The sequence below is a fragment of the Diabrotica undecimpunctata genome, chromosome 7 (assembly GCF_040954645.1).
Source record: "Diabrotica undecimpunctata isolate CICGRU chromosome 7, icDiaUnde3, whole genome shotgun sequence".
NCBI classification, from domain to species: Eukaryota; Metazoa; Arthropoda; class Insecta; order Coleoptera; family Chrysomelidae; genus Diabrotica; species Diabrotica undecimpunctata.
The window spans coordinates 132,162,335-132,178,515 of record NC_092809.1 but is presented as its reverse complement, the minus strand read 5'-3'; the positions used below and the strand labels follow the sequence as shown (position 1 = coordinate 132,178,515).

General features: G+C 32.5%; 1 protein-coding gene across 1 annotated transcript in view; it reads right to left on the bottom strand.

Moving 5' to 3' along the window:
• The window catches only part of Ras85D (GTPase ras-like protein 1), a 38,606-nt gene extending 23,217 nt beyond the window's left edge, over positions 1-15,389 (bottom strand). The window contains exon 1 of the mRNA XM_072538231.1: positions 14,694-15,389. Within this exon, the coding sequence (XP_072394332.1) occupies positions 14,694-15,089 (396 nt within the window). The 5' untranslated portion in view covers positions 15,090-15,389. The remainder of the gene's footprint in view (positions 1-14,693) is intronic.
• Positions 15,390-16,181: the final 792 nt, after the last annotated feature.

The window sequence follows — 16,181 nt, the reverse complement described above, 5'->3', positions numbered from 1 at the left end:
GGTAAAACCCTTAAAAAGTTAGAAGTTACATTATTGTTAAAAATATGTTGTGATGTTACAAGTATTTAACAGATATCCTGCATGGCAACGTAAGACTCCCAATAAGGGCTGTTGCTGACCCTCAGACCTTGTCTGAAAGGGTTCTAGATGGCAACTCTGTAACCCATAGTTTAGTCTAGAACAACACATATTTAACAATACTGTAACACAAAATAAATTTTGTAACCTTTTAAGGGTTTTTACCCAGATATTCAGTGATTTGACTCATGTATACCTGGCGATATTACATTGATACTGATGATGGGGTCTTTAGTCTGAAAACCTTCTGTGATGTAACCCGAAAGGGCATTTTTAATTAAAAATACTCTTTTTAGCTCTTATGAACAAACAATGACCATATCTACTCCGTTATATAAATGTAAAAGCTAGGTAGTGACATAAAGAGATAAATATAGAAATATCGAAATGGGATTTCCCAGAAGAAAGTACTCAATAGAAAGAAATGAAGACGTAAGATAAGTTCCCCAGCCTAGAAAGAGAAATAGGTGGAAAAAAAATATTATAGGTATCTGATCGTTTTTTAACCCTTGAAGCGGGGTATCTCAGGAATCCCAGTAATAAATGTTATTTAATATATATTTTAATTGCACACGTTGGCAACAGCGCGTCTAGATATGTATTGGAACAAAGCCTCCTCATTTATTTTTAGTTTATGCTGAGACCTGTCACGTGTTCGTTGCTTTTTACGACGAAAAAAGTGCGCTGGGGTTCCGCCAGTACCCCACTTAGGCATCTACGTTTCAAATTTATAATAATTATTTGTTGAGTTTTTTATCAATTTTAGAAACGTGAGTTCAGAAACAGAAAACAATGTAGAAATTCAAAGTGAAGAGGACTCAGACTAGAAATCAGAAGGAGTTGATGAATGTGACATAGATGAGGCAGTCCCCAAATTAACCGCAAAATCCGGAATGCAATGGTTTTGTCGTCCCTTTCCTTCAACAAGAAGGTTACTGAAAAACATAGTTGATGCTCGTCCAGGTATCACTCAGTACAGTAATCATCATCATCATTGGCTCCACAACCCATGGCGGGTCTTGGCCTGCTGAAGGATAAGTCTCCATTCTCTCCTATTCTTCGCCTTGGCTTTCCAGTTTCGTCCTCCCAACATTCTCAAGTCTTCCTCCACCTGATCCTTAAATCGTGCCCTGGGTCTGCCTCTCCTTCTCACTCCATCTATTCTTTGGTTATAAATGTTTTGGCGGCTCCATCTCATTCATTCTCTCTATGTGACCTAACCACCTCAGCCGGTTTATTTTGATGGACCTAATAATATCAGGTTTGTCATACAGGCGGTAAAGTTCGAAATTATAGCGTCTACGCCATAATACGCCCTCCTGTACTCTCCATAGATATGTCGGAGGATTTTACGTTCAAAGCATCTTAAACGTTCTTCATCGCTCTTTGTCATCGTCCATGTTTCCGACGCGTAGGTGAGGATGGACTTGATAAGAGTTCTGTATATCACTAGTTTCGTTCTTTTTGTAACTAGGCTTGTTGTTAAAAATTTTTTTAATCCGTAATAAGCTCTATTTGCCAGATATATCTGTCTGTTAATTTCTGCACTTAATGCATTATTCTGATTAATTTGTGAGCCTAGGTATCAGTATAGTAATAGTGCCAATAATGACATTGAAACGGTTGGAAAGTTTACATACCTGGGAGTAGAAATATATGCCGATGGAGCAGAGGATGGAGAAATACGAAAAAGGATAACGCAGGCAAACAAAGCTTATTTTGACCTCTCCCATATATTTCGGTCTAAAAGTGTCTACCGAAATACAAAGATGAGAATCTATAAAACTTTAATTCGGCCAATAGCATGTTATGGCAGCGAAGCATGGGTCCTGAAAGAAACATCCAAAAACAAACTCGACACATTCGAAAGAAAAGTACTGAGGAGAATACTAGAACCTGTGAGGGAAAACGGAATCTTCAGAATTCGATATAACAACGAGCTCTATCAACTGTATAAGGAAACACCCCTGTCAGACTTCATTAGAATACAAAGATTGCAATGGGCCGGACATGTGATACGAATGGGAGAGGATAGGCTACCAAAACGAGCACTGAACGCCAGAATGCAGGGAAAGAGACCAGTTGGAAAGCCAAGAAAGCGCTGGGAAGACACAGTAAGCAGCGACGCACAAGCACTTTTAGGAGTCCGTGTATGGAGAAGAGCAGCCACAGACAGACAAGGGTGGAGGCAAAAAATAAAGGAGGCCAAGGCTCATTTTGGGCTGTAGTGCCGTAGAAGAAGAAGAATAGTGCCAATATATTTAGAGAAATATTTAATTTATTTATAACAGAAATAAAAGACATACTTTGTTGTTACAAAAATAAAGAAGGAGATAGATATTTTGACGACTGGAATAAAAAAAAGCCTACTAATCCAAAGCAATGGACTGCGCTAACAACAGAAGAATTATCGGTGAATGACAACAAATAGAGTAGTAAGAACGGCAAGAAGCGGTTCTCCCCAATAGGAAGACGATCGGTAGGAAGACCACGAAAACGATGGAACGACAACTTACTGGAGGCACATGTCTACAACAGACAGTCATGTCTACATAAAAAGGAGAAGAAGAAGACTTTACTATATTACTGCAAGTTATATACCGGAAAAATGTTTATGTTAATTTTAACTTATACAGTAGACTCCCTCTATAACGAGAAGTGAAATGACAGACTAATTACCTCGTTATAAGCTGATCTCGTTATATCAGACAATAATAATACTGTGCATACATATGAATCTGTAGTTTTCTAAACCATTAACTTCCTATAGTGAAGCCATTCCGAGCAATATGATGCTAATAAATATTGTTTGAATGGCGTTTTTGAAAAAAAGTTATTTACTTTTATTGTCAATGAAATATATTAAAGCATAAAAGAGTTGTTTACTTTTATTATCAATGATATACGTTAAAATAAAAAATCTGTACTTATATTTTTTTCCAAATACATAATGTATAAAGCGTATTTTCAAGGATATCATAAACTATTGCTTCTGCAATTTTAAGAACTATGTCATTTTTAACTGCTTTAAATGGTCCAGTATCATTTCTTCATATTTTCTAAAGATGCGAAACAGTTGTATTTATTCGTTGTAAAGAAGTTTATTGTGGGCTGCAGTTAAGTTTATTGAGGGTCTGTTTGAAAAGGTATTTATTTATAGCCACGACCCGACCAAAAACGTAAAATACGTTTTTGGATCTTATTTTCTCTCGTTATAACCAAATTTGCCTCGCTATAGACGGTTATAGTTCAATAGAAATTTCACGGGACATCTAATGTAACTCGTTATAAGCGAAACCTCGTAATAACCGTGTTCGTTATAGAGGGAGTATACTGTAATATGTATATTTCTTTGTTTTTTTACTAAGTGTTGACAGATTTATGTACGTATGTATGTAGTACGTATGTATGTATGTATGTTGACAGATAAAGTAAATTTATGTGAAATAATAATAAAAAGTAAGTTTTGTTAACAATTTGCTAAAGAGTTGATATTTTACATAAAAACTAGTTGGGGTTAATAAAGTAACCCGCTTAGGCATTTCGATTACTTTTAGTTGCTTGGGCACTCAATGGTTAAATCATAGGGGAAACATAGTTAACACTTTCATTGCCGATCACGCCCCTAGGAGTGATCAGCAACATTCAGACGGCTCCGCAGTTGAACTGTTGATATTGTGTCGGCACATACTTAAGGCTTTGCTTTTGCGTATAATTTTGTTGTTTCCGCGATTTTTTTTTGCTACAGTGCTGGAACTTGTGACGTGAATATGGATGACTGTGTTGCTGGTCCGTCTAAGCCTAAAAGGGGAAAATTTTCAAGAAAGCCTCTGACCGAAACAGAATTACTTTATTACTTAGAAAACGAGTGTTCTTCTAATGATTACATAGACAATTCCGATGATGATAGTGATTTTGTTGGAGGTAACGAAAGTGATGAATCCGAGATTGATGAGCAAGTGACATTGCCAAGTTTCACAAACACAGAAACAGCTAGTCTACTAGACAGTACTTTTAGACAGGCCACAGTTAATTGGCAGGATACTTTGGATTCAATGACATTTGTTGACGAACAAATTCATTGACCTCATAGTGTCTGAAATAAAGGAATATGCCATACAAATTTTTCTGAGCCCTAAAATACAACAAAAATCGAGAATAACTGAGTGGAAAGAGCTGACAAATGAAGAATTTTTAGTTTTCAATGGACTTGTTTTACATATGGGAATAATTAGACTCAACCGTGTGGTGGATTACTGGAAACAAGACGATTTGTTCAATTTGGCGGTATTTTCGAAAAATATGATTAGAAATAGATTTTTGCTGATTCAAAGATGTCTTTCATTCAAAGGTAAATAAAGACAAATCTGTTGATAGGCCCAAAGCCAAAGTTCGTCCCCTAATTACGTTTTTCAATGAAAGGATGGACGAAATTTAATATCTTGATCGTGAACTAAGTCTGGACGAATCAATGATTCTATGGCATACAGTTATATAATATGTTAACAACTCCCAATGGATGTATTTTACGATTTCTTGTGTATACCGACATGATGAACGAAACGAGTGGACATGGACACACTGATAAGGTTGTGATCAAGTTATTGAGTGGAAAACTAAATGTGGGACATTCTGTATACATGGACAACTTCTACAACAGTTATGGACTTGCTAAAACATTACTCGATAATGGAACTTATTGTACCGGTACTCTGCGTGTTGGCAGAAAGAATTCTCCCAAAGACGTAACAGACTGCAAACTCAAGGTGGGTGATACTATCGCAAAATGTGCAAATGGAATAATTATAGGGAAATGAAGAGATAAGAGAGACGTGTGCTGTATTTTATCACAATAGGATAATGAAATGGTTGAAGTGACAGATCGAAGGAGCCGAACTAACCTTAGTCAATAGTACAATATAATAATTTTATGTTGGTGATAGATAAACAGGACCAAATGTTGTCTTATTATCCGTGTGAGTGAAAAACTATCAGATGACCAGTGAAAATTTTTATTCACACACTACAGCTAATGCTATAAATTCGCATAACCTTCGCAAGTATTCAGGAAACAGAATGTCACTCCACAATTTTCAGCTTTCTATAAGAAATTTACTGATAGAATCACCTTTCCGTTCCTCATCAGGGTTGTCTCAAGGAAGTGGTGAACATTAATTGACATTACGTGAAAAAACAGAATTCGGTGCAAGAATTCATCGCAAAAAGTTTAAGACCTGCTATGAGAAAGGTCGGCTTAAGGATACTAGGCATATATACAAAAAATGTCCAGGAGAACCGGTTTATTGTTTGGATTGTGCACACATAACACACAATTAAATTTTAGAATGTTTCTATTCGTTTATTTTATAATCTAGTTTTACTTTGTATTTTGTGTTTATTTTGTAATGTATCTGTAATACATATATTTCACAATATCCCTGTTTTTTTATAGCACACCTAAAGGCGTGATCTGGCACCTAAGTACGTTTTCTGTGGTGAGTGCCGATCACGCCTTCGAGCGTGACGTTAGAAAAAAACAAAAATTGATCAACAAACTATTTTTAATGTAATACTGGCATGAAAAAGGAAAACAAACAAATGTGAAGTGTTTTTCACTATACGGCTTAGACAAGTACTTCTGAAATATAAGCTTGGCAGTGAACGTGTTAATGAAAAATAAGTATCGAGGTACTGTCAGATCGCCCTTTTTTTATAAAAAAGGCAAAAACAAAAAAAAAGATTCTTCTACAACCAACAGATGCCAAGTTAGTAATTTTTTTAAATCATATCTCTTTTGTTTAAAAATATTAGGAATTCAAAATTTCGCAGATTGTCAATGAATACCTAAATTTATTGATACAATTGATAAGTTTACAATTTATATAATTTGAAATAATTAGTAGCCCTTTAAAGTGAAGGTTTTTATGCGGACTCTGCCAAGGGTGAGTGGTGGGGGAAGAAGCTTGGAATTCACCAGATTTTGATATTGAAAGTTCAAATTGAAGCGACACCCCTTAAAAGTATGAAACTAAGTTTGATATTAGAACAGGCAACAAATTTCTAAACACTGGAATGAAGAAGAATAATAAATTAGGAAATTAGGATCTGAGATCTCTCTCTCTCTCTCTCTCTCTCTCTCTCTCTCTCTCTCTCTCTCTCTTCAATCCTGATCCCCCGAAGGGAGTGTAGTGGTCATCGTGATGTCGTGTATTGTCCGCCTCCAAAGATCTGTGTCTCTGGACATTTCTTTTAACTCATGCATAGGTCTTTTGCATATGCTGGTAATTTGATCAATCCATCTTGTTGGAGATCTTACTCGTGATCTTTGTCCTGCTACTTTTTTATACTTCTTTAACAGAATATTTCAGTGGCATCTATTTTTCTTCTTTCCGATTGTTGTATGGTCCAAGATTCACATTCGTATGTCAGTATTGGGAGTATTAAGCAGTTGATCAACCTCATTTTTACAGTTCATGAAATTTGAGAGTACTTCCATATTTTGGCCATCTTTCCTACGGCGACTTTTGCTAGATCTGGGATAGGATCTAGAATCTAGGATATAAGAAACAAAAAACGGACCAACAATAATTTCGAACTTAAAACAGGCAGAAGCCTATCAACATATTACAAAGAAGAATAATAAGAGCAATCGGGACCTAACATCAATATCCTTTTAAGAGTAAGTAACGAAAGCTAGACAGAGAGAGAAGGGAAAAGAAAAAACTACTTTCCTTGGAAAACTAATAGCCACTAGGGTTAAAAAAATCAATAAATTGATAATAATAGAATAAAAATGAAATTTGAAAGAAATAATCCAAAACAATTTCACTTCTAACAGTAGGATAATTAAATTTAATGTGTTTCCACCCCTACAAAGGAATGATAACTACAGACTATATGGCTTGTACTAGCACTCGAGGTTATCTGAACATTGAGTTAATGGGGCCTCTCTTATTGAGTTTCGAGTGCACGAAGTTTTGTTAATTTATGTCCCCAATATTTTTCATGACTATCACCCTTATAATGAATTATTGTGACTAATTGTGACTAATATAAATGCATCATCACCAAATTCCCGTAATCACAGTTTAGACTTATAAATAATAATTTAAAAAATGAATAAATTGGATATTATTTAAACAGATGAATGAGTCAGCTAATTTGTAAACATTAAAATACTGTAGAAAGTTATAATTAACAATTTAATAAACTACCAAAAAAATAAAATGTAATAATACTTAATTATACTTTAATCTATATACAATTAAATAATGACAAAAATAACGTCAAAGTATGAAATATGTTATAAATTCAAAATTATCCAAGCAAGATATTTAGATAATTTTTATTTAATGACCTGGCACTCTTTGTGGAAATTTGTACAGTTTAGGAAACTTAATATCGACAGCTAGATATATTTATTATTATTAACATAATTAACGCAGCAACAGAATCACTTGGAGAGAGGAAAGTAACAAACACTAACATATCAAAAAAGAAAACACCATGGTTTAGAGAGGAAGTGAAGATAAAATGTGAAGAAAAGAAAAAAGCCTTTTTACAATACAGAACACAACAGGCATCACTATAAATGAATCAGAAATGAAACGAATACTTTAGTTAGACAAATAAAAAGGGAACACTGGCAGAGCTTCTCAAAACAGATGGAACACAACTTCTACAGAACACAAAAAGAAATATGGAGAATGATCAGAGAACAAAGAAAAGAGATGAACGAACTAATAAAAACGAAACACATTCAGAAGCATACATGAGGAGAGCACTTTCGATTCCTATTTGCTAAAGGTGACAATAATGAACCACCAACACCAGAGGTGACAACAAATGAAGAAATAGATATTGAGGACTAGGAGGTAAAGGAAGCATTAAGGAAATTAAAGAATAAAAAATCTCGCGGAGAGGACAGAATACCGAACGAACTCCTAAAGTACGGACGATCAGATCTGACCAAACAACTACTAAAACAAATCCAAAAAATAATAGCACACAACAGAATTCCTCAAGAATGGAGATCGACCATCATACCTCTCTTCAAAAAGGGAAACCAATCGGACCCGGAAAATTACAGAGGAATTAATTTATTACACACAACACTAAAATTAACAACCAAAGTGATAACAAATAAACTGAGAAACCATTACAATACAACAAACCGACATATCTATGTTTCGTGGACCTTAAGAAGGCATTTGACCAGGTCAAATTAAAGGATGTTATCCACTTATTGTACGCAAGAGAGATACCTCTAGGAATAATCAAAACGATCGAAAACATTTACCAAAACAACACAATAAAAGTAAAAGTGGAAGAAGAACTAACCGACCCTATTGAAGCTGGCAATGGGATAAGACAGCGAGATTTCTTGAGTCCTCTATTGTTCAACCTGATCATGGATGAAATAAAAAAAAATAAAAAGAACTAAAAAAGAATACCAAATGGGAGAAAAACAACTTAAAATAATCTGCTAATCAGACAATGCAAAACTACTCTCTCAAAGTGAAGACGATTTACAACGTATGCTGCACCAATTTTAATATAACCGACAGAAAATTTAACATGTTAATTTCCCAAAAAAAGACAAAATCCATGGTTACAACAGCAAATTTACTAAGATGTAAATTGGAGCTGGAAGGTCAGATAATAGAACAAGTGATGGAGTTTAAATATCTAGGCATCACATTATCTAGCTACGGAAAGCTCGAAACTGAAGTGGATGGTCAAGTGAATAGAGCAAACAGAGCCGCAGGCTGCCTGAATGAAACAATATGGAGAAATAAAAATATCGGAAAAGAAACGAAAGGCAGAATTTACAAAACAGTCATCAGACCACTAATGACATACGCGGCAGAAACTTGACCTGACACAGAGAGGACAAAAAGGATGTTAGAAACAGCAAAGATTAAAACAGATTATAACAAAAAATCAAAAACATTCTATTTTACAAAAGGTCAAAAAAAGCAACCAGCAAGACCTTTGGCATATGTTCCAGTTAATAAAAGAAAAAGTGTGGCAAAGTGAACTCTTTTATAAGCAATGATAAGTATCATCGAGTCGCTCAGAATTTCTTTCAAAAACTCTTAATATTAGCAACAAGCCAATTCATAAGCGTTTGAAGGTCTAATGATAGTGTTTTTTACTGCAGAAGATAAAGCTAGAAAAAAATCTCATAATAAAGTTAATAAAAAAATTTTGGTTTTAATAAACAATATATTGAGATTTTTCCTACACTGGAGCCCTGTTATTAAAGGAAAGATACTTATTTTATATTATTTTCAAAATAAAAATTTTCTTGGTTCAAATAAATAAAATAAATCTGTAAGCTCACACATCTATAGAGAATTAGTCAAATCATGGGGATTTGGGAGGTTATAGCTGAATTATTTGTTAGAAAAAAATTATTCAACATAACATATGTCAATGGGTACCCAGGTACCTGGTTGGCAACACAAGTGTTAACTATCTCAGATCTAGTATAATTAATGATGGCAACTGCAAAGCAGAAGAAAGAAGACAAATGAATTTACTGTTAATGAAATATTAGTGGATTTATATACATCAGAGATGAAAGGGACACTCAAAGATATGGAGAAAATGTGACAAAAGTCTACCCAGAAAAGCCTTTTTTTAACAGCGCCTTGAAGAAAAAAAACACCCTGTTTTCTGATACAAACAATGTCCTTCCACCAAGACGAAGCAGCTGCTCACAAAGCTGTATTTGCATAGGAAAAATACACCTTTTTTTATTTAAATTTGTCAAAAGAACAATGGGTTTGTCTTTAACATAGCTGACACTTCATGTTATTTTGAGGGGTTTGAGCATAAATTACTTTTCAGAAACCATAAAAGAGTTGGAAAACCTTGTCAAGTGTATTACAAGAAAAAAGACTATGTTGAAAAATTAATGAAAAAAGTAACAAAAATCATGGATTTTCTGAAGTATGCTAATAGTATGAAACTACCTTCATATATCACTAAAGTATTTATCCACATATTTTTTAGTCTTCATCTAGTTACTGTGAAGTTTTTATAAGTTTTGAGTTAAATGTTTTGCAAATTTTTCTTTTACTTTTATCTTTCAATGTGCCTTTTACTTAATCGTATTTTATTGTCCTTACTTTCAATTATTTACTCATTTCAATACAAATTTTGCATCCATACACAGTGGCGACGCCTAGTGTAAAGTATTGGGGGTGCACACATATTATAAAATATAAATCTACATTTTAATAAATGATCGTTTATAACACTGACTTTTGCATTTTGGTGCATTCATAATCAACAAATTGGGTTAAGGACAACAGGCACTTTTAATTTTTTTTTGATAGATATTGAAGAAAATTTAATTGATTTTAAATATTCCATGCTAACTTTCACAAATCCCTCCAATCTTAAATTGTTTGGAACATTATAAGAAACATAGCAAAATTTAAATGTATAAGTGCCATACACATTCACATTTGATTTGTGCACACTAGTCAATCTAAATCATGGGTTATCACAGAGAAAGGGGAAGTGTGTTCGGTGGTAATGGCCTATGGGAATTGATTTATAGCTGAGCAGTGCAATAGAGGTTGTGTCTTATGTCTCAAACCTTTGAAGTTTCTGCATGTTGAAATAGAATAAAAATAATTAAATAACATATTACTTATAAACTGCTCGGATCTGTGATTTCTGATTTCAATTACTGTATAGTTATATAAGAATATTATTTATAGAATGATAAATTTTACATATAAATGTTTGCATCAAAATAATTGTGGGAGTGCATGTGCACTTCAGAAGGAACCACCACTGTCCATACATTATTTCACTACTCTAGTTTACTATCTATACCTTCTGACATGGTCACATTCCTGTACTGTCTTAATTGTAAATATATTTTTTGTCAACCTATTTTTCTTAAAGATCTCAATTTGTGCTCTTGTTTTATGTTAAATTTCCCTCAAAAACCACAAATCAGCAATCTAATGAAGACAATGTAGTTTTTATCTTTAATTTGTGGGTATTGTGGTTAGAGCTTCAAAATTAAAGAAGTTTTTATCAAGCTTAACCAGAAATGAATCGACAGTTAACTGCTTGCACATATCTTGCCACATAACTTAAAACCTCTGATATGAAATAACAACACATAGATTAATTAATGTTTTCTGTAATATCTAAATGAAAATTGCTCTGTTGACTTCAACAGTGTTAATTAAGTAGTTAAATTTATATTAGTAAGATATTTTAACTTGTATATCTTGTTCTTCTACTGTATTCCTTGTACTTGTTTAACCCTGAGCAATAAATTACTTTGTATATGAATAAATAATTATACAATATTTGCACAGAAAATTATTCACTTGACCCAAAAAATAAATGAAAATAACATAAATATTAATACTTTTAGATAAACTATAAAATTGGTGAGGACATACATAATGAATAAAAAATATAGAACTTTTAAAAAGCTGGGAATAAGCAATATATATATATATATATATATATATATATATATATATATATATATATATATATATATATAATTGATAATTAATACATTAATAATCAATTTATTAATGTTTTGTATTTTGGGAATGATTTCCAAAGTCGAAATTGAAACTACAAAATATTTTAAAGTAAAATTGAGGCATATTCACAGTAAAAATAGTAAATTGTATTAAGATGCCACAAGAAAATAGCTTCAGAACAATATGGAAATAATTTCAAAAGATAAAAAATTAACCATCAAATTTTTTAGTGCAAAGTTGAGTAGAGTAAATTTTTATTGCATAAATTTTCTAACATAATTGAGCAAATGTCACATTATTAATCACAGATTAAAAAATATATATTAACATCACAGATTAAAATATATTAACACTACAAATTAATATGCTGATCAGAGAGAAGGATAGGCCAGTCACTCCCCTACACTATATGGCCCAATGTTAACTAGGTGTTGAAAAAACTTTCTTTTAAAAGCTCGATAGTGTGTTTCTCGTTGGATGTCAGATGGTAGACTATTGTAAAATTTAATACACAAATACAAAGGACTTCTCTCTGTTAGAGACAATTCATGATTTGGAAGAAGGTGATAAAATAAAGTAACATTTTTAAAGAGGAACATAATACATTTAAATATATAATAGATGGCTGAGAAAGTGAGTATATTGAGTGATTTGAATCAGCCTCTACAAGATTCTCCCACCTTTAGTCCTAAGCTCACTGGACTGTCTTTTTTGGACTATAAAGACAGTTGAGCTATCTACTGCAGTACCCCAGAAGATTACTCCATATGGCATAACAGAATAAAAGTTTGCATAATATACTGATAGTAAAATCTCCTGGTCTAGATAGCTCTTTAATACCCTTAATGAGTAGCAGGCTCTATTCAGTTTTTTTTGTTGTATTTTGTATTGTTCCCTCCAATTCAGATTTTGGTCAATATGAAGACCAAGAAATTTAACTGATCCAGCAGGTTTATGTTTTGCTACAGAAAATTGACTGTATCTGGGAACTGTTCTCTTGACTGGCTGGTTCTAAAGTAAACTCATGTACACCTGGTAGTGGCTTGACTCATGTAAGTACACCTGGTAAGTATTTAACCACATTGCTTTTTTAACCTAGTCGAAATTAAATCTTTACCTTTGTATTCACTAAAGTGGTAATACTTATTCCAGGTAAATACACTGATAATGGACTTGTTAGTCCGAAAATGTTTTGTGATGTAGCCCGAAAAGTTCTTATAATCATATATCTTTTATACAAGATTTTTAAATAAAACTTTTTTAAACTCAAATCATTCATGTATTGATATTGATGTTTAAAAAATGGTTAAAATCAGAAAATGCACCAAAGCATAAAATGTAGATGAAATTTCTACAAAAATAAATGAAGGGTCAAAATGGAACAAATTTCTGCATCCAGACCTTATAAAATTTTAAAAAATAGAGTAATTGTAATATTTTGGGGTGATTTATCAAAAACATTAATTAAAATTGGTAGAACCAAGTGTTCCTCAGTTAAAAACATTGTTAATTGGTCTATAAGTGCTAGAAAAATGAATATAAATAATAATCAAAATCTAAAGTAATAGGAATGTTAGTCAAAGAATCACCAGAAAATTGTACAGATTTTCTTAAAAAAAAATTCCTTCATAGCTTTGTTAAATATTCAGTAAGGGATAATAAAATATCTTAACCTTCTGTCTCAGGTTTTAGTGTAAAGTACTACAGTACTACTATATAACTAAGATGTACAGTTTTATGTATCCTTGAAGCATATATGTGGTTGTTAAATTAGAAATTGAAAAATTTCTGGTGTCTGTGTTGGGATTGAACCCAGGCCATCCAGTTTGATAAGCTAGTAACTAGCCACCACTACATTTGAATTTGCTAAACTAAATAAAATGCAAGATTTCAAGGGAAGGCCCACTGGAAGACCAAAGAAGAGATGGGAGGATGAAGCAGATGAGAAAGGCAAAACCCTCCTAAAAACACATTCATGGAAAATAATAGCAGTAGACCAAAATCTTTGGAATAGCTTATTATTGAATGAGAATAGTGGACAGGACTTTTTAGGTCATTAGATGATATGTAAAACTATAAATTATACACTGAACTTGGAGAATGAAAGGGTATCACACAGAAGATGAGGAAGAACAAAAATGTATTATTTCAAGCAAAAAAACATACAATACTCACTAATAAATTTATCATTAATAAACAAAATAGAAAGAGGACAGGAAGAAAGATAATTTATGATCTTTTTTATTCTTTTGGACTTCCTCTACTAACCAGTTGGTAAACACTGTAAGTATTATGAAGTACATAGTAGTTTGAATTGCGAGATGTTTCCAGTAACATTTCTAGTAAAACAAGAAATTTTGTTTGACTTTACTTTATGGTCCATAACCTCTACCAAAAAATAACTTGTAAACATGTTCCACTTTTTTTGGGTTGAAAGAATCTAAGTAAGTAGTGATTAAAAGGACAATAATCATACATGCTGTCTCAAATAGATATCCTTTAAAGACAGGAAGTAATACAAAGCATAATAAAGCCACAATAGTATACAAATTGGTGAATCACATAGGATATAATGTTTCACCAATAAATATAACATTTAAGAAAAAAATATGGAATCAAAACACACAGGAGATTGGAATACAGAAATTTATGTAGTCAATTCGTAAAAAATAAGACAATACATTAAAGACACAGTTGTCCACAATACTCTTAAACAGCAATAATATACCCAAAGGGTATATTATTGCTGTTACAGCAATAATGTACCCAAAGATAGGAAAATATTGTGAATAACAATATGAGCACATATCATTAAATAGAGAATGTTGAGAAATAAAATTTACAGAGCACAACAAAGCTGACTATATAACTTCAGAGCATAATGAATGACAAAAATCATTACCATTACAGGAAAATACATTAAGTTTTCACTTATAAAACTTCAGATGAGAAACTACTACTTAAATTAAAAAATTACTATTAAACAAGAAACTACAGGTACTGTAGTTAACAATACTGGAGAATATATTTAAATTTCAGAACTGTAATAAATTTTTATATGTATGAATTTAAATAGGAACAAACCTCTCTTGCTTGGCTCATATCTACTGCCCAAGCAGATAAGTCACATTTATTTCCAACAAGTACCATTGGAACTTCTTCTGCATCTTTCACTCGTTTGATCTGCTCTCGATATGTCCCTATGTCTTCAAAACTCTTTGCAGAATTAACTGCAAAAACTAAAAGGAAACCTTCACCAGTTCTCATGTACTGGTCTCTCATCGCACTATACTCTTCTTGGCCAGCCGTATCTAAAATATCCAAAAGACAAGTGTCTCCGTCTATCACTACTTGTTTTCTGTAAGAATCTTCTATTGTAGGATCATATTCATCTACGAAATGGTTTTGTATCAACTGTATGGTTAAAGCTGATTTGCCCACACCACCAGCACCTACTACTACTAGCTTGTATTCAGTCATTTTGGTCTTATGTACAAACAAATTTCTCCTGGGTGGCAGACTTGTTGAGTATCTAAAAACTTTCTTCTGGATATTCTTTAGCCGCTGTCAAAGCATAATAAAAATAAAAACAACACACTGAACTTGAAGTAATTAAGATCATTCACTCAGTAAATGAGTTATTTTAATTAACTATAATTAAGAATTTACAGACAACACCAACAAAAACGATGAGAATGTCACTCAAATCAAGAAAAATATAGTTTTTAGTAATTTTATGAGATCACCCAGAGGAGTGACTTAGGGTTTTTATTTATTATCAGTTTCACCAACAAACATCAAAAATCACTACAAACGTCATTCGTCAAATGGTATGAAGCAGTATGAAGCAGAGGCGAGGCACGTATTAGCAGTTTCGGCATCGTTAATTCTGAAGATGCCCGTATATTCATAGGCGAAGATGACTATTTATTTGTAAGGTTTTAGAAATAAAAACAAAATATAACTTAAAATTACAAGGTTAAAAAAAACGGTGATGAACAATGGATGATGAAATATATTGTTTTGTTCAAAAAATTTCGAGTAAATAATAGGATATAGGTTTTTGTAGACGATCAATGTTGATATAAAATCACTTTAAACATTAAATTTTCAAACCCTGTAAAGAATTATATGTCTCTGTCTAAAAAAAACGTAAATGAATCATAATTCAGTTGCTAGCTTCACAAGAGTCATATTAAAACTAATATACCAGGGGGTGAATCGTCAAACGGGCCATAGCAAACTCAATGGGAAATGAATTCCTGCTTCCCAAATTATTTTACATCAAAAGTTATTTGAAACTATTTGTAGAGGACCGAAATCTATATTGAAAACAAATGTTAAACTTGTTTGTTCTACGAATTCTATGAACACATTCCAAAATTTTGAAAATTAAATACATTTTCCAGAATATTGTTGTCAAAGTTAGGCCGCACGTGGTGCACTTATTTGTATAATAGGTTTCGTTTGGTCACTATGATGTTAGATATTAATAATGATTTGAATTGTTAATATTTTTATTTTGTGATTTATCGTTTAAAAAACAATAAAGTTGCTATTCATTCAAAAGGA